The sequence below is a fragment of the Ovis aries genome, chromosome 14 (genome assembly GCF_016772045.2).
Source record: "Ovis aries strain OAR_USU_Benz2616 breed Rambouillet chromosome 14, ARS-UI_Ramb_v3.0, whole genome shotgun sequence".
NCBI lineage: Eukaryota > Metazoa > Chordata > Mammalia > Artiodactyla > Bovidae > Ovis > Ovis aries.
The window spans coordinates 52,370,102-52,387,621 of record NC_056067.1 but is presented as its reverse complement, the minus strand read 5'-3'; the positions used below and the strand labels follow the sequence as shown (position 1 = coordinate 52,387,621).

At 51.9% G+C, this 17,520-nt stretch overlaps 1 protein-coding gene and 1 pseudogene across 3 annotated transcripts in view; both read right to left on the bottom strand.

Annotated features, from left to right (window-relative positions):
• NECTIN2 (nectin cell adhesion molecule 2) overlaps nt 1-16,606 on the bottom strand; it is a 32,760-nt gene extending 16,154 nt beyond the window's left edge. For all 3 annotated transcript variants that reach the window (XM_027978457.3, XM_027978456.3, XM_042232160.2), the window contains exons 1-2: nt 16,311-16,606; nt 2,241-2,636 (exon numbers count right to left, since the gene is read on the bottom strand). In XM_027978457.3, the coding sequence (XP_027834258.2) occupies nt 2,241-2,636; nt 16,311-16,401 (487 nt within the window). In that variant the 5' untranslated portion in view covers nt 16,402-16,606. The remainder of the gene's footprint in view (nt 1-2,240; nt 2,637-16,310) is intronic.
• Nucleotides 5,195-16,394, bottom strand: LOC132657699 (large ribosomal subunit protein eL15-like; annotated as a pseudogene).
• Nucleotides 16,607-17,520: the final 914 nt, after the last annotated feature.

Sequence of the window (17,520 nt, the reverse complement as noted above, 5' to 3'; positions counted from 1 at the left end):
GTGTGAAACAACTGTGGTCTCAGGGTTCCTTGGGAAGGGAAGTGTGTACTGAGGGACATTGCAGCGTACACTTCTCCAACTCTCTGGAGCTCAGAGCGGGTGGGGGGGACGTATCCAGAGTGATGTGGCTTCTTCGGAGTTGCTGGAGGAAGGTGGGACCCCAGGGGATCGCCAAGATTTAGCAAGAAATAGCAACGTTTGAAAAGATGCCTTCCCTGACTCTTCCACAGTTCGCTAAGTGGTCATGCTGGTCACTTCCTGTTGGAGCCGGAAGGCTGGGAGTTCTTCCTCCTCCTCCTCATCCCTTGGTTCACGGACAAGCACCCACTACACCTCCCAGAAGGGTGACTATTTCACTTCTCTGTTTATTCCACTCCTTTCCCCACTCCTCCCTGCTTCTTCCCTCTTCCAAACCAACGCCTCCTCTCACCTGTCTCCTTGCTTCCTTCTGCCTTTGCCTACTCTTCTGACGCCCCATGCCCACCACCCCTCCCTGACCCTGGCAGCAAGCTGATCTTTTTTTTTTTCCTTTTATTTATCTTTGGCTGCTCTGGGTCTTTGTTGCTGCAGGCGGGTTCTCTCTAACTGCGTTGAGTGGGGACCACGCTTGGTTGCAGTGCACAGGCCTCTCGTGGTGGTGGCTTCTCTTATCGTAGAGCACGGGCTCAGTAGTTGGGGTGCATGGGCTAGGTTGCTCCACAGCATGTGGGATCTTCCAGGACCAGGGATTGAACTCATGTCCCCTGCACTGGCAGGTGGATTCTTAACCACGAGACCGCCAGGGAAGTCCTGCCAGTGACCCCTCCTTTTTTAAAAAAAGAGAATTTCAAGACCCTGGTCAGGGTGTTCTTATGATTTGAAACCATCTTATGGCTCCAAATAACATTTCAGATGAAGGGAATTCTCTGGTGGTCCACCAGTGATTAGAACTCCATGCTTTCACCGCCAAGGGTGTGGGTTCAATCCCTGGTTGGGAAACTGAGATTCTCCAAGCTGCTCAGCACGGGGGAAAAAAAAAAACAACAGATGAATTCCAGCCACCTGGCCTCTTGTCTATAAGGTTCGTGTAAGCTGGCCCTGTTGGTTCCTCGCCTCGTTGAGGCTCACTCAAGCCCTTGCCACTAGCCTCCTGTCTGTTCCAAGAATGTGCCAGTCCGTTTCTCTTATCCCAGCCTTTGCCTAGACTGTCCCGTTCCCTCTGCTGGGCCTTTATTCTTCTCCCTGAGGGTGCCTCCTGCTTACACGTCGGGATTTGACTAAGAGGCTTTCACTGACCATTCTCTCTACGTGAGTCCACTGGGGCCTTACTCTGAGTATTACAACATCCTGGTGCTCCTTTTGTTTGCTAATTTGATTATTCTCTGGCTTGACCTCTAAAATATTTCCATAAGACAATGACATCTGGCTACCTCCACTGCCTCCCCTTTGGTCTAACTGCCATCACCTGTCTCCTGGACTTATGCCCTCGCCGCCTTTCTGAGCCTCCATCCTCACTGCCCACATAGCCTGTGAAAACCCAAGTGACACTTCCTCCCCTACTCAGGATCTCCTGTAGCTGTTGTTCTCTCAAGGCAAAAGCCAACATCTTCTCATGGTCCGTGAGGTCATCTGTGATCTGTGCTCCCCCATCACTGCCTTGACCTTGCCTCTCCCTGGCCCCCCATTCACTCATCTCCAGCCATACTGACTTCCTGGCTTTTCCTCAGACCTTCCAGGTGTGCCCTGCCCCAGAGCCTTTGCACTTGCTGTTCCTGCTGCCTGAAACTCTCCTCCGTGGACCAGCAGGACTCCCTCAAACCCTCCTAGTTTGGGTTCAAATAGCACCAGACCTCCCTTACTAAAATGGTAACCTATTCTCCTCCAAAAGTGCCTACAACTGCCCAGCTCACTCTTTTTCTTGTTATTTATATTATCTACTCCCTTAATTGGAGTCTAAGCTCCAGGATAACGGGGACTTCTGTTCTCCTTACGGCTTCATCCCTAGAGAGTGGCACAGTGTTTGCCACAGAGTACGGGCTCAAACTTCTGAATGCTTCTTGCCGGCTGTATCTCCTCCCTGAAAAGCTACCGGGGGCAAATAGCAGGTGCTTAATGAATCACTGCCGGCTGACGGATGACCGCAGACAAGGTAGGTCGATTTCCCAGCTAAAGCCCAGAAACATGCCCGTGGTGGGTGCTTGCGCGTTGCACCCCTCCCCCTCTCACTTCGCCGCAGCCCCCGCCCCCCCTACCCTGCTCACCTAAGACTCTGAGCCAGGTGACTCCCCGACTGGTGCCCTTGGGGAAGGTGGCAAACTCGCAAGTGTAGTTGCCTTCGTCCTCCACCGTCAGCCCCCGCAGGGACAGCGTGGCGTCCCGCACCTCCAGCTCCGTGCCTTGCCCGGCCCCTGCGCTCAGCGCGGTATTGACGAAGGACAGCCGCTCCTTGCCGGGCTTCGGGCTGGGGAAGCTGCGACCATACAGGGGGTGGAAGATGGCCACGTTCTGTTTGCCTTCGGGCTCGTCCAGGCGCAGCCACGTCACCTGGGACACTCGGATTTCAGGCGCTGAAGGCAGCAGGTGGCACGGGAGCTCTACCGTGTCCCCCAAGTTGCCCCGAACCTCAGCAGCGACCTGAACTCGCACATCCTGGGCTCCTGGGGAGAGGAGAGAGAGACGGGTCGGGGAAGGGCCTAGAAATCCCTGGGCCAGGCAGAGCCATCATGGGAGGGCCCCACCCCCCACCCCCACCCCCACCCCATCACGGAAATGCAGACCTCAGGGTAATGCAGGCATCTTCACCCTGTCCCAGTTCCCAAAAGGCCAGCCAGCTAAGACAGTTCGAGGAAAACTAGGGCCATTTGGGTTCTGGGCTAGCTGTCATAGCATTATGGAATTACTGCTCATTGTCTTAGGTGTGATGAATAAATTGAGATTATGTATTATTCATGTCGGAGAAGGCAATGGCACCCCACTCCAGTACTCTTGCCTGGAAAATCCCATGGATGGAGGAGCCTGATAGTCTGCAGTCCATGGGGTCACTAAGAGTCAGACAGGACTGAGCGATTTCCCTTTCACTTTTCACTTTCATGCATTGGAGAAGGAAATGGCAACCCACTCCAGTGTTCTTGCCTGGAGAATCCCAGGAACGGGAGAGCCTGGTGGGCTGCCGTATATGAGGTCGCACAGAGTCGAACACGACTAAAGCGACTTAGCAGCAGCAGTATTCATGTAGCCACGAAATTAAAAGACGCTTGCTCCTTGGAAAGAAAGATATGACAAACCTAGATAGCATATTAATCTTCAGAGACATCACTTTGCCAGTAAAGATCTGTAGAGAGTCAAAGCTATGGTTTTTCCAGTAGTCATGTATGGATGTGAGAGTTGGAGCGTAAAGAAAGCTGAGTGCCAAAGAATTGATGCTTTTGAATTGTGGTCCTCGAAAATACCCTTGAGAGTCCTTCGGACAGCAAGGAGATCAAACCAGTCAATCTTAAAAAGAAAATCAAATCTGCATATTCATTGGAAGGACTGATGCTGAAGCTGAAGCTCCAATACTTTTTGGCTACCTGATGTGAAGAGCTGACTCACTGGGAAAGACCCTGATGCTGGGCAAGACTGAAAGCAAAAGGAGAAGGGGGCGGCAAAGGATGAGATGGTTAGGTAGCATCACTGATTCAATGGACATGAATTTGACCAAATTCTGGGAGATAGTGGAGGACGGAGGCGCCTGGCGTGCTATAGTCCACGGGGTGGGAAAGAGTGGGACATGACTTAGCAACTGAATAACCACAAAGTATTCCTTAAATCAAAAATCTTTAAAGATATCCTATTTTATTTCATTTTTCACTGCACAGCTTTTAGCGTCTTAGTTCCCCTACCTGGGATAGAACCCAGGCTCGGCATTGAGAGTGCCGAGTCCTAACCACTGGACTGCCAGGGAATTCCCTATCTTATTGAAGTATAGTTGATTAATTTATTTTTTAAATTTATTTATTTAATTTTTGTCTGTGCTTAAGTAGTTGTGGTGCTTGGGCTTAGTTGCTCTGCAGCGTGTGGAATCTTCCCAGAGCAGGGATCGAACCCTGTGTCCCCCGCATTGGCAGGCAGATTCTTTTTTTTTTTTTTTTTAGTTTAATAGACATTTATTCCATTATTATATAGTTGAACAACATCTACACACAGAATAATATGGTTTAAGATTTTTTGAGTAGGAAGGAATTTGGCTCTCAAAAGGTTTTGCAAGCCTGTTTTCTGGAAATCACTTAAGTGGGCCTTTTAAAAAACCCTTGGGAAAAAAAAACACAACAACAAGAAAAATTGGTTCAAGAAAATCAGTAATTAGATTTCAAAATTAAACTCCCTATTAAGATAGCAAACCAAGAACTGGGGCAATTCGTCTTCCGTATTTTCTACACTCAAATACACCCTGGGAAACAGAAGTCTAGTCTACAGGAAGACACAATGCAACGAGCAGAATGAGGCGGTGAGCCCAGCCACAACTGGTGGCCTGCAAGTCTGGAACTGTGAGGCTCTTGAGGGTGGTTTGAGCAGGGATGGGGACAACTGTAGACAGCACAAAGTCAGAAGCCAATTGAACTTGTAGTGACACCAACTACATGACTTTTCTCAGTAGCCTTAAAAAAAAAAAAAAAATATATATATATATATATATATATATATATATATATATATATTTGTTTATTTATTTTGCCAGGTCTTAGTTGCAGCACGCAGGATCTTTGATCTTCATTGCAGCATGCGGCATCTAGTTCCCTGACCAGGGATTGAACTTGGGCCCACTGCATTGGGAGCACAGAGTCTTAGCCACTGGACCCCCAAGGGAAGTCCTCAGTAGCGTTTTAAGAATGGAGTGACTTGACCCTAGAGAACACTGATTACACTTAGCAATGATACTTTTAACCCCTAAGGTGGTTCATGATGGTCACAAACTAATACTGCAGATAAAACATTTAATTTTTGGTAAGTTTTTCCTATCGTCCTACATTTGAAAGGGATCTGATGAACATCAACCTCCCAATCCTAAATCCTCCTAAAACCTCAGGGCTAATAACTCCCTCTCACTTATCTAATGTTCAATTTCCATTAGTTTTAATCACCAACAGTGTCAATACAACCATTTTGCATAAAGTTCAGTATTCTACAGCTACCAGAGTCTGAACCAGGAGCTTTATGTGAACTTCGGTGGTACCACGGAGGCCAAGGCAATTTAATTTTGGTAAACCAGGATTTGATTCATTTGTGAGAACCCGCTTGCAACAGGTCTATTCAATTCTCTTAAAAATGGTGGCATTACTTTTCGCCTTTCAGAAGCGGCAGTTACATAAATGTAGTATCAGATTAAGCCTAAAACATAGACCCTAGTCAACTTTATTTTTCTGCATATGATCTTGAGAAAGGATCAGGACACCCTTCACAATTCCAAGGAATATCCAACTTAAAACGTTGTAGCTGCCAAACTCCATAGAACTGCAGAGCATTGCATCACCCCAGTAAAGCTGCAGGTCTCATCACATACATCAACAAATTTACAGGGTTAAATTTCTGCACTCCTCTTTTATAGAACTTTACACTTATTGCCCAAACAGCATGTTAAACATGGACATATCAACTCCCTAAGAAAGCAAAAACAAAGGCATTCCCCTTATTAGAAACGGGTTACACCGTCACTTAAAGTCTTCAAGCATCACCGCACTCTGACTTCCATAATTTTTCTTTGGCTGTGCCAGGTCTTAGCATGTGGGATCTTAGTTCCAGACCGACGAGGGATCAAACGCGTAGCAGCACAGGGTCTTAATCACTGGACCACTACGGAAGTCCCTAACTTTTATAATTTGACAATGCATTCAATGAAGCAATCTGCAGACAACTAGTTTTAACAAATTAAAAAACACTTTTAACCAGACAAGAACGTCCTAAATTATTTATTAGGTAAGAACTTGACTAACATTACTTATATTAGCGGTAGCGGTGGAGTTGGAGAGTACTGTGCCTTCTCCAAGCTGCACAGTGAGGGCCACCAATAGCGTGGTGGAACTTGTAGCCCTTGCCTGGCCTGCGGCTCTTTCTGCCTGCAGACGTCAGCACCCGCATCTCCCCATGCCTGCGGACTGGTTTAGTGATCCACTGGGGGTCAGGGTTTCTTCTGATAGCTTTATGGAATGGATCAATGAGGATAACCTCAAAGAATTGGTATGTAGAATCTTCACCAACCCAGTAGGAATTCAGGACCCTCAGGGCCCCACAGGGGCATCCAGTGCGCTCCTCCGCAACCGACGGAAGGCTTCCAGCAAACTTGAGCTGGTTGACACCTTGGTAGACAGGCTTGCTGAAAGTGGCACCCTTAGGAAATGGGCGTTTGTAGCCACCGTGGCGCACACGAATCCGATATATGACATAACCTTGCTTGGCCTTGTATCCCAGCCTGCGTGCCTCATCCGGCGGGGGGGGTGGGGGAGATGCGGCGAGGGGGGCATGGTGCATCGTGGAAGAGCGGGTGGTACCGCCAGCCGCCAGCTGCGCACCCGGGCTAGGAAGCGCATCACGTCTGACTGCTTCTTCCTCCAAAGCTCCTGGATGTACTCGTCCGCACCCATTTCGATTTATCCTGATGGCTGCCGCCAGGCAAAAAGGAGCGAAGCTTTCTCCCTGGCAGGCGGATTCTTAACCGCTGGACCACCGGGGAAGGCCTATAACTGATTTACAATGGGTCAGTTTCAGGTGTATAGCACGGCCATTCAGAATTGTCTTCAGATTCTTTTCCTTATAGGTTTAACAAACATTGAGTATAGTTCTCTGTGCTATGCAGTGAGTCCTTGTTGGTTCTCTTTCATGTAGTATTTCTTTTTCTTAGACGATAAAGGGTGGATGAGAATTTCCTGGCGATCCACTGGTTAAGACTATGCTCTCTCACGTCTGAGGGCCCAGGTTCAACCCCTGGTTAGGGAACTAAGATTCCACAAGCCGCCCAGCACAGCCAGAAAGAAGAAAAAAGAAGGGGAAAATAAAAGGTGGAAATGTCATATCTGCAATGCACTCTGAAATGTCTAGAGGCAGAGATGAGGGAGGCTGCTGGGCCTTTCTTCCAACTTACATGTGTATGTTGGAAACTTTTCGTTGTCAAATGTTTGGAGGGAAAAAAGAATTTTCCAAAAGTAACAAAAACTCAAATCTACGCCAAAAGAAATTCAAAAAAATTTTAAGGGTATGTATTTCATTTTTTTCCTGCACAGTTAATAATCCTTTTTCTCATGTTTCTATAAAACCTACAACCCTCTGAGCCTGTTTTTTTTCTATTAACAGCCTTAGTGAGATTAATTCCCATTTATCCATTAAAAACGTACGAGTCAGTGGCTTTTCATATATTCACAGGAGTTGTGTATCCATTGCCATAATCAAGTTTAGGACATTGTTATAATGCCCCAAAGAAACCCATGTACCCATTATACAGTCAATTGCACCTCGCATCCCCCAGTCACTAACAATCAGTAATCTATTTTTTGTCTAGAGATTTGTCTCTTCTGGGCATATCACATAAATCAAATCATAAAATATGTGGCCTTTTGTGTTTACTTTCTTTCACTCGGCAATGTTTTCAAGGTGTACTCAGGCAGTAACATGGATCAGTGCCTTGGTTCCTTTTTACGGCTCAGTAATATTCCACTGTACAGACTGACCACATTTTGTTTATTCATTTAGCAGCTGATGGACAACTGAGTTGTATTCACCTTTCGGTGATTATGAACAAAGCTACTGTGAATATTTCCATGCCAGTTTTTGTCTAAATATATGTCTTTTATTTCTCAGCTCATCATTTGTTTTCTGGCTTTTAAAAAAAATGAACATAAAAATAAATGTTTCTCCAGAAACTTCCACTGGTGGTCTAGTGGCTAAGACTTCATGTTCTCAATGCAGGGGCCCAGGTTTAATCCCTTTCCAGGGAACTGGATCCCACATGCCACATCCCTGACTCTAACCCTATGACCCAACGCAGCCAAATGAATGCATTAATAATTTTTTTAAGATGAATTTTTTTTTTTTTACTGTGCAAGGCAGTAAATCATGGGGACTGAGAGCACAGACTGTGTGCCTTCGAATCCTAGCTCTGCCACGTACTGGCTATGTGACATTGGACAAGTCGTTTAACCTCTCTGTGCCCCAGTTTCCTCAGCTGTAAGTTCAGTTCAGTTCAGTTCAGTCGCTCAGTCGTGTCCAACTCTTTGTGACCCCACGAACTGCAGCACACCAGGCCTCCCTGTCCATCACCAACTCCTGGAGTTCACTCAAACTCACGTCCATCTAGTCAGTGATGCCATCCAGCCATCTCACCCTCTGTCGTCCCCTTCTCCTCCTGCCCACAAACCCTCCCAGCATCAGAGTAAAGAGGAGGGTAATAATGGTGCCCACCTCCTAGGAGTTGCTGTTTAAGGATTAAAGGATGTTTGTTGAGCACTTAGCACACAGGGCCCCAGGAAGCGCAAGATCAGTGCTTGGTAAATAAACATAACCAGCTACGTATAATTACAAGTAGCCCTTGACACCAGCTCTGAGGCAAGGTGTGAGGCAAGACCGAGATGTGAGGGGAGGCATGTGTGCAGCGGCTGGCCTCCCACAGGAATCCAGGGAACATTAACAGTGACCCTAGTGAGAGGGTCCCCCAAAGAAGGCAGTCCTTCAGGCAGGACCCACTGTAGGCCCTGCTCAAAAGAAGCCATCAGTGAGAGCCATGTGACACACACATCACCTCGTGGAATCCCTACATGTATCTTGCAACTCAAACCCGGGGGGGGGGCCACCTTGAGATATGGGCATCCTCCCCTCTGGAGGGACCACACTGCAGAGTGTCATGTGTGGGACCCTGGAGCAGATGGCTGGGGGCTTCCTGCTGGCTCTGTGCCCTTTTAGATGGGTGAGGGTTTTTTTTTTAATAGTTATTTATTTGGCTGCACCAGGTCCTGGTTTCAGCATGTGGGATCTTCCATCTTCACTGTGCCATGCGGGATCTTTAGCTATGGCGTGGCAACCCAGCTGCGGCATGCGGGATCTAGTTCCCTGACCAGGGATCAGACCGGGGCCCTGTGCGTTGGCAGCATGGAGTCTCCCAGCCACTGGGCCACCAGGGGAGTCCCCGGGTGACTTTGTTTTGAGCCTGATCTCCTCCATCTGTAAAATGGGAATGTTTGAGCAACCCTGGAGGGTCCCTGGCGACGAGGCCATGGCATGATTTTCTCCCGTAGGTTTCTCAGAGGGCAGGCACAGCAGGTGAGTCAAGCGGGGCAGACAGCCACATGCTACCGGCCAAGTCCAGCTCCCTCAGTTACTTTTGGCTCAGGTAGCCTAGTTTCTGAAGTGACCTAGCAGCACAGAAAGGTCTGGAGGTCAAATCCAGACAAAAATCAGGATATGAGACCCTGGGGGCAGCAGTTGGGTGGAGCTGAGGCAGGGTCACCCCCTTGCCTCAAGGTGACAGGACCCTGCGTGGCCCCCAAAGGCGCTAAGGATGGGATAAGAGTTCCCACAGCCTCTGACCCTTTTGAGCTGGGTGTGGAGGGATGGGAACTCAGTCAGGGAAAAACACCCAGGCCAGTGTGAGCCGCAGAAGAGACGTAGGGTGGGGATGAGGGTTTAAGTTTTCTGCTTGAGGTAAGTGGGAACCATTGAGGGTTCTTCACTTGGAGAAGAACTTGACTAAAGCAAAGATTGAGAACTTCAAGGGCTTGAGTGGTAGAACCTTCCTGCCAGCCATCCTTTTCCAACCTATGCCAACCAGTGGGCAACAAATAGTTGCTCAACACGGTGACCCCAGGTACTAGAGAGTCAGTCCCTGAGGACGGGAATTTGTCTATCTTGTTGCTTACTGTATCCCTAGAGCCCACACCAGGGAGTGGTTATAGTAGGTGCTCAATCAATACTGTTGGGGAAAAAAACAACAAAAAAAAACCTGTTGAATAAATATCAAGATCTGTTCTGGCTGTACATTTCACAGATGTGTCAGGACAAGTCCTCTAGGAGTTGACATTCCAGGAGAGGGGAGAGGTTGCACAGACAGTCGGGTCGGGGGGCAGGGCTGGGGGTGGGGGGGAGGACCTAAAGCAGGGGCCTGACCCAGCTGAGGGGAAGGGCAGGAGGGCTTCCTGGAGGAGGAGACCCTTCCCAAGGGAGCCAAGCTCCAGCCCATGGAGCCCTACACCTCGCTCTGGGTCACTGGGTCCCTTTGGGGACTCAGATTTCTTGTCCTAAGGAAATCCTGTGGCTGCCAGTTGCCTGTCTTCTGGGGAGTTCCCTGGTTGCCCAGTAGTTAGGACTCGGGCTTTCACTGTCGTGGCCTGGGGTTCACACCTCTCTTCTGAGGGAGGCTGTCCTCCTGCAACTTGAGTGGCCCTGGTAGCTTCAGAAGATTAAAAAAAAGGAAAAAAAAAAAACAATTTTGGGGATTTCTTGGCAGCTTAGTGGTTAGGACTCTGTGGTTTCACTGCTGAGGGCAGGGGTTCAATCTCTGGTTGGCAAGCCTGAAATAAATGAATTAACTAATTAAATAAAAAAACCCACTTTTAGCTTCCTGTGGGGCAAGCTTCTCAGGAAATTTCTTTTATCACCAATACTGTCCTGGATGGCCATACACCCTTCCTCTTTCTGACTAGCTGGCCCTCAGCATCCCCTCACCCTGCACCCATCTCCTCATCTCACACACCAGGTTCTCATGACCCTCCTGAGCTCCTGGAGGGCAGGAATTCTTTGCCTGGTCTTGTTCACAGGGGTACCCTCAAGACCTGCACCAGAGACCTGCTCCTGGTAGATGCTCCATACATGTGAAATGAAGGAGGTTCTAAAATTCCAAGGCTCCACGATCCCCATTCTAAACGTCTCATTTTGAATGAATGAATAGCATGGTTCAGCCCCCGTATGGTTAACGGCCCATCTTTTAGTTCTTTCCACCTCAGTAAAAGGTTTAGGATGGAAGCTTGGGAGTCATATCTGACTCCACTTTTTCTCTCTCAACCCCCATTGCAATCCATCAGGAAATCCCATCAGCTTCTTCTTTAAAATATATCTTCAAGTGGACCAGGTCTGACTCCTGTATTACCCGTATCCTGGTCTAAGCCAGTGGCATCTCTCCCCTAGGTCATCCCACACACACCCCCTCCCTTGCCATGGAGGGCTGCAGGTGCCCCCTGCAGTTCCCACATGCAGAGAAGGGTCTTCTATGGCTCTCTCCTCACTCAGAAAACAAAAAAAGCTCAAGTCTTTACAGCAGCCCACAAGGTCCTGTGTGACCTGTGCACGTCCTCTTTCTGACCTCACCTCTCACCCTCTCCCCTTGGCTCACCCTGCTCCAGACATGGCATCCTCCTCACCATTTCTCAGGCATGCCAGGCAAGTCCCACCTCAGGGCCTTTGCACTTGCTGTCCTCTCATCCTGGAATACTTTCCCCTCCCTTGCTCCCTTCAGATCTTTGCTCTGGGGCGTTCCCTGACCACCCTAATGATGAGAACAGAAATTCCCTTCCCGCTAGAACATTAGTTCTGGGGGCAGGGATCTTTGTCTTGAAAGTGTTAGTCCTTCAGTCATGTCCGACTCTTTGTGATCCCATGGACTGTAGCCTGCCAGGCTCCTCTGTCCATGGAATTCTCCAGGCAAGAATACTGGAGTGGGTAGCCATTCCCTTCTCCAGGGGATCTTCCTGACTCAGGGATCAAACCCGGATCTCCTGCATTGGCAGGCAGATTCTCTGCCGTCTGAGCCTTGGTTCCTGCTGTATTCCCAGAGCCTAGAAGAGTACCTGGCACACTGTAAGATGTCCAGAGATGTGCTGAGTGAATGAATGAGGTGGAGATGGGGAAGCAACAGTGCATTAGATGACAGAGGCTGAGGCTGAGTCAGAGTTTGGGCTTTTTCTTAGGGGCACTAGGGAGCCATAGAGAGTTACAGGCAGGGGGAGGGACAGGGTTAGATTTGTGCTTTAGAAAGAACCCTCAGAATGGACTGGGGCCAGGCTTCAGGGGCCAGGGCTATGGGGATGGAGGATGAACTGGATTGGAAACACATTCAGAAGTTGGAATGGTTGGGACACGGAGGCTGACCAGCTGTGGGGCAGGGGTGGGTGGTGAGGGGAACAAGGTGTATTGGCTGATGCCCAGATGTTTTGCGTTTCAGGCAGAGGCGGGAGAAATGAAGCCAGGAGGAAGGTTGGCCTGGAGTTCAGGCCCTAGTGTCCAGGACACTGTTGGGCGGGAGCCTGTGCCCTGGCCTTGGCCAGAACATGGTCAGCAGCACAGTGGGGGAGGGTGTGGCCGTGGGAACACAAGCCGCCCTCAGCTTTCCTCAGCGAGCCAGGCTGGTGACAGCTTCATGGGGTGTCACCTGGGTCCCCAGACACACTTCCCCTGCCTGCGGCCTGGCATGCCAGGCTTCCTGTGGTGGCAGGGCAGGGGCAGCCCAGGGCATTGTGTGAGCCCAGGGGAATCCTTTGGGCGGGTGGGGACAGAGACCCAGAGCCTGAGACCCTGAGATCTGGGGAGGGGAAATCAGGGCTGAGAGGAAGGGGCTGGGGGCCTGGACTCCTAGGTTCCTGCCTGCCTGGCTGGCTCCTCCCGGCTTGGCTCACCCTCTCCAGACCTACAAGGTATCATGACCTGCCCTCTGACCACAGGGTGTGGCGGACGCCAGCTGGCCCTTGAAGGCCAGCGTGCTTGGAGTGCTGGCCTCAGCTGCTGCCTTAGCTACCTCCTTAATTAATTAATTGCATTAATCATGGTGCCCACCCCCACAGCGGACATCCAGGAGCCGGTTTGGTTGCGTGGGTTGGGGGGGCGGCGGGTGTTGTTGAGCAGAAGCAGCCAAGATATCGGGCTGTCTGTCTGGGTCTGCACTTCTTCACCTGCCTCCCCCAGCCCACCTCTCTGATGGTGGTCATCACTCAGCTCGGGGGATGGTCATCATTCCCCTCCCTGGTCTGTGATTTTCTGCCTTTCTGCAGGGACTCCACCCCTACTGAAGGTCTCCCCTGTGGAGTCTGATGCTTCTGGGGGTGAATCTCTAGGACTGTTCTTCCTGGCTGAGCCCCTCAGACAGAACCCCAGCCCACCGTTCTGCCCAGGACAAGTTTACACCAAAACACTGCTGTCTCTGAGACTCTGGCCCTCCTCTCACAGGTCCTGTCTCTGACCTCTTGTGTCTCTGTCTCCGGTTCTCAGGGTTCCCAGTCTGCCCCTCTGTGTCTCCCAGGAGTTCCTAGTCTCTGCTCTCTATGTCTGTCCATCCGTCTCTCTCTGAAAGTTTTATTGAGATACAGTTCCCATACCATATGATTCGCCCATGCAGTGTCTCGTTCAATGACTGTTAGTAAATTCCTACATTTGTGCCTCCATGACCACAATCAATTTCAGGTCATTTTCACCAGGCCCAAGAGACCCTATCTGTGCATATCCTCTTTCTTCTGTACTCCGACCTCTGAGGTCTGGATCTTCTGGGGCTGGGGGTCTCCTTGTGTCTGGGATCTAGCTCCCGGCACCGATTCCTGGGGTCTCTAATCTCTCCAGGTTTCTGGTCTCTGTCTCTCAGGATCTCTGATTCTCCGTGGCTCTGGCCCTTTGCCTCCTGGGTCTCACCATCTCTGCATGTTTCTCCACACCCCTGACATACTTTCTCTCCGCTGGGCCATCTTGCTGGGTCCGCTTTTCTCCTCCTCCTCCTCTTGCTCCATTTCTCAGCATCGTTGGGACATTAAAAATGTAACAGCGTCCCTGGTGGGGGCGGGGGAGCTAGCCAGCCTGCCCAACTCCCTGTCCCTCCCGTGTCTACCACCGCTCGTGGCCCCCACATACTGAGGCCTTGAGGTTGGCCTGTGCCCTGACCACCCTGGGTCATCGCATCACCATCACTGACTGGCTGGGGTCTTTTAGGCCCCCACCCAACTGTCACAAAACCTGTCTTTTTATGCTGTTCCTGCCTTTCTCAAGATGTCTTCCCAGCTCCCTTTCCCCTGCCCCCCTCTTTCTCTGCCCCCATCCCTGTGGCTGGATTTCATCCTCCATCTCTCCGTTCCATTTCTATGTGTGTCTCTGACACCGTCCCTAAATTTGTTTGACACCCTCCCTCTATTGGCTTCTGTCCCCATGTGTGTATCTCCAGCCTCTCCCTGAATTCCTCTTGCCCCTCTACTGCCCCGCAGGATGTGAGCAGACCCACCTCTACTTCTCCCCTGTCCAGTTCTCCTTCCCTAATGAGAAGAGACAGCAGGCCGGCAGTCCCCTCTCCTCCCATCCCCCTCTGCTACGTGGGGCTGCCTGGCTGACATGGATGAGCAGTGAAAGCCCGGGAGGACTGGGGAGGGGGGCCGGCCCGGCAAGAAGCCCAGGTGGTGCACCCTCATTCCTCGGAGGCCAAGGAGGGGGAAGTTAGAGGAGCCAGGGGCAGGGAAACAGAGATGGATGGAAAGGAGAGGGAGAGAGAGGGTGAAAAAGGAGGAGAGAAAGAGCTTGGAGAGAGATTAGAGAGCCAGAGGAGCAGACAGGGAGAGGGTGAGAAATGGAGAGAGGAAGAGGGGGAGAGAAAGTGAGGGAAGGAGGGGAGGGAGAGACAGAAAAGAGGAGGAAGGGAAGGAGGGAAGGAAAAAGGCAGAGATGAGAGAGAGCAGGACACAAAGGCTCAAGGATGGAGTGTGGGGAAGGGGGACGCTCTCCTCCTCAGGTGCTAAGAGCTTCCTCCGGGGATCAGTGGGGTCTCTGAACCTGCCCCCCCCTCCACCCCAGTGTCCCTGCTGGGATGGAACTGTTATCTCAGTTTTCCAAAGAAGGGAATGGAGACTCAGAGGCACTTTCTGGAGCCCACCAGGTAGGGCAGAGCCAAGAAAGACTCTGAAGTCTGCAAACTGGCTGAGGATGCTGGGAAAGTGGCTTGTCCTTTCTAAGCCTCTGTTTCCTCATCTGTCGAATGGGAACAGGAACTGGACCTGTCCCTTAGGGCGATTGAGAGCCTTCTGCAAGATCACGAAGTCAACGCCTGGCCCAAGGTGGGGAGGATTCTGAGCATTCTGCCAGAGGTGGCAGGCTCTGATTTTATCTCACTGTTTCTGACGCAGAGGGAGAAACAGGCGGAAGGAAAAGTCAGTGCCCCTGCTCTGGGTTCAAACTGGGAGACCATTCCGAGACAGGCTGGGGGGAAAAAAGATCTAGGGCTCCCAGGAGCTCCCTCGCACTTTCTGGCAAACGTTTGTGAAACTCCAAGAGTTTCTAGCTGGGAATAAACAACCGGGTCACCTGCAAAGGGGAAGGGCGAGAGCCTCCCTCACCTGTTTCCTCGCAGCCCCTCCCACTCCTGGGGATGCACCCTTCCCCCAGGGGAGGTGGGGCAAACAGGAGTCGGGGAGGGGGGCGGGGAAGTGGGCACAGCGGAGGGAGAGACGGCGGATTAGGGCGGCGTCTCCTCACGTCCACCTCCCGCTGCGGCTCTGAGGACAAAGGCGCGACGAGAGGAGAGAAGTCCCCCGAAACCGGGAATCCGGAACGGGGACCGTGGAGAGCTCCCGCCCCCGCCCTGCCCCGGCTCGACTAAAGTGAAACCCGGAAAACTTCCCCAGGGATGTCCCCGCCGATCGCTCACAAGGAACGGGAAAAGTCCCAGATGGCGGGACTCTGCCTCCTTAGTCTACGCGGGACACAGGCCGACCGAGCCTCCAGCTTTCAGACAGGGCCTCTGGCTCTTCATTATATCTAGAACCTAAGAGACAGAGTTCCTGCCCACATTTATATCTGAATTCCAGGACATTCCATTGCCCACAGTTAAACCTGGAGCCCAGGAGACAGGGCCTTTTGGCCTCTTCTCCCCCCAGTTCTGTCTGGGACCCTAGAGACAGACAGAGAACCCTGCTCACAATCTGGAACCCACAAGTTCGAGCCCTTCCTGACCCCAATTCTACCAGGACCCCGATAGAAGGCGCCCCTAGCCTTCATTCTCCTTGGGACCCGAGATAGAGCCCTCAGCCCCTATTTCTTCTGGGGCCCAGGAGTTCCTTGTTTTCCGGGCCCAGGAGTCAGAGCCTTCAGCACCCTGGGGCCCGGGGTTGGAGCCCTTAAGCCCTTCCCCAGGCCGTCCGAATTATCATTCTTGGCCCTGTAAGGGGCCCAAAGTCCGAGCTCCCCGCTCGCCCCTATGAAGACATCTGGCTCCCTGCCCTCAATTCTCCCCGGGCCTCAGACTCCCAACTCTGAGAGGAGAGATGGGGGTAGTCTCGCCTTATCATCGCGACCCTTCTGGGGGTAGGGAAAAGGATGGTTTCGCGCGCGGCGGGGAGGCGTCTGCGTTCTCTCACCGGTTTCCCGGACCAGGAGCAGCAGCAACGGCAGTAGCGGCAGCTTCGGCGGCGACAATCTCAACGGCCGGAGGGCTGCGGCCCGGGCCATGGGGGGCCCGGGGAGGGACTGGGCCCGGGCAGGGGCCTGAGGGCCACTCTGCGTGCGCCAATCGACTGGGCAGACGAGCAGGTGCCTGAGTGGCTCCGGCTCCCGGCCGGTTCCCGCGGCGCTCGGCTCTCGGCTCTGCTGTCGAGGTCCGGTTCTCGGGCTCAGCGACCCTGGCCCTTAGATTCTTTCTGGCTTCGAACTAACTGACGTCACAGGACCCACCCCCTTTCTCCCCTCCTCGCCTAGCCGATCTGGCTCCGGCCACGCCCCCTCAGGCAGGTCAGACCCCGCCCCCTCCTGGGATTCCATGTCTGTCTCTGCCCAGGATTCTACGCTTGCCCCGCACCCCCAGCATTCCTCTCCCTCCCCTTCCCAGGATTCTACACCCGCTGCCTCCCAGGACTCTGATCGCCGGCCTCCATGCCCCAGAATTCTCTCCTTGCCCTCTCCAGGCAAACCCCGCCCCTTAGTGCTATAGCCACGCCCCTTTACACACCTAAATTGCCCTCGAGCCCCGCCCCCTGTCTAATAGGGCAAGTACAGCGCTTCCGACTGTCTCCGCTTCCACGAAGTCCCGTCCTCAGGCATGGCCCTGCCCATTCGTTCTCCCCGTAGTCGGCCCTGCCCCTCAGGAGTTCAGTTTGCTCAGGCCTCGGCCCCGCCCCCTTTAGTATTGGATAGGGCCATCTGGACACACATGCGTGAGGCACGTGGTTTCCTATAGACCCGCCCCTCTGGGCCCCGCCCACATACCGAGACTCCACCCCCTTCCCCGCTTAGCCTCTTTCCCCGTTCTCGCCCCGCGCTCACTGTCTTGTCTGGCAGGTCTGTCCGCATCTCAGCCTATCCTCATCTCTTTCTAATCTCTGCCTGAGACTTTGAGAGTCGCCGCGTCGTGTCTTTTTAGATTCCTGTCTTTTAGTGTCTCCGTCTTTGTGAGTCTCTCTGCCTCTTTTTCCGTCCCTGTGTTTATCTCTGGGTCTTTCAGTTTTCACGTTTCTGTGTCGCTTGGTGTTCCTGGTCTCTTTCTTCCTGGTGGTGTTTCTATCACTGTCTCTGTGTCACTTGGTTCTTGTCTTTTTTCATCCCTTGGACTCTGGCTCTGTCTCTCTCGCTCCC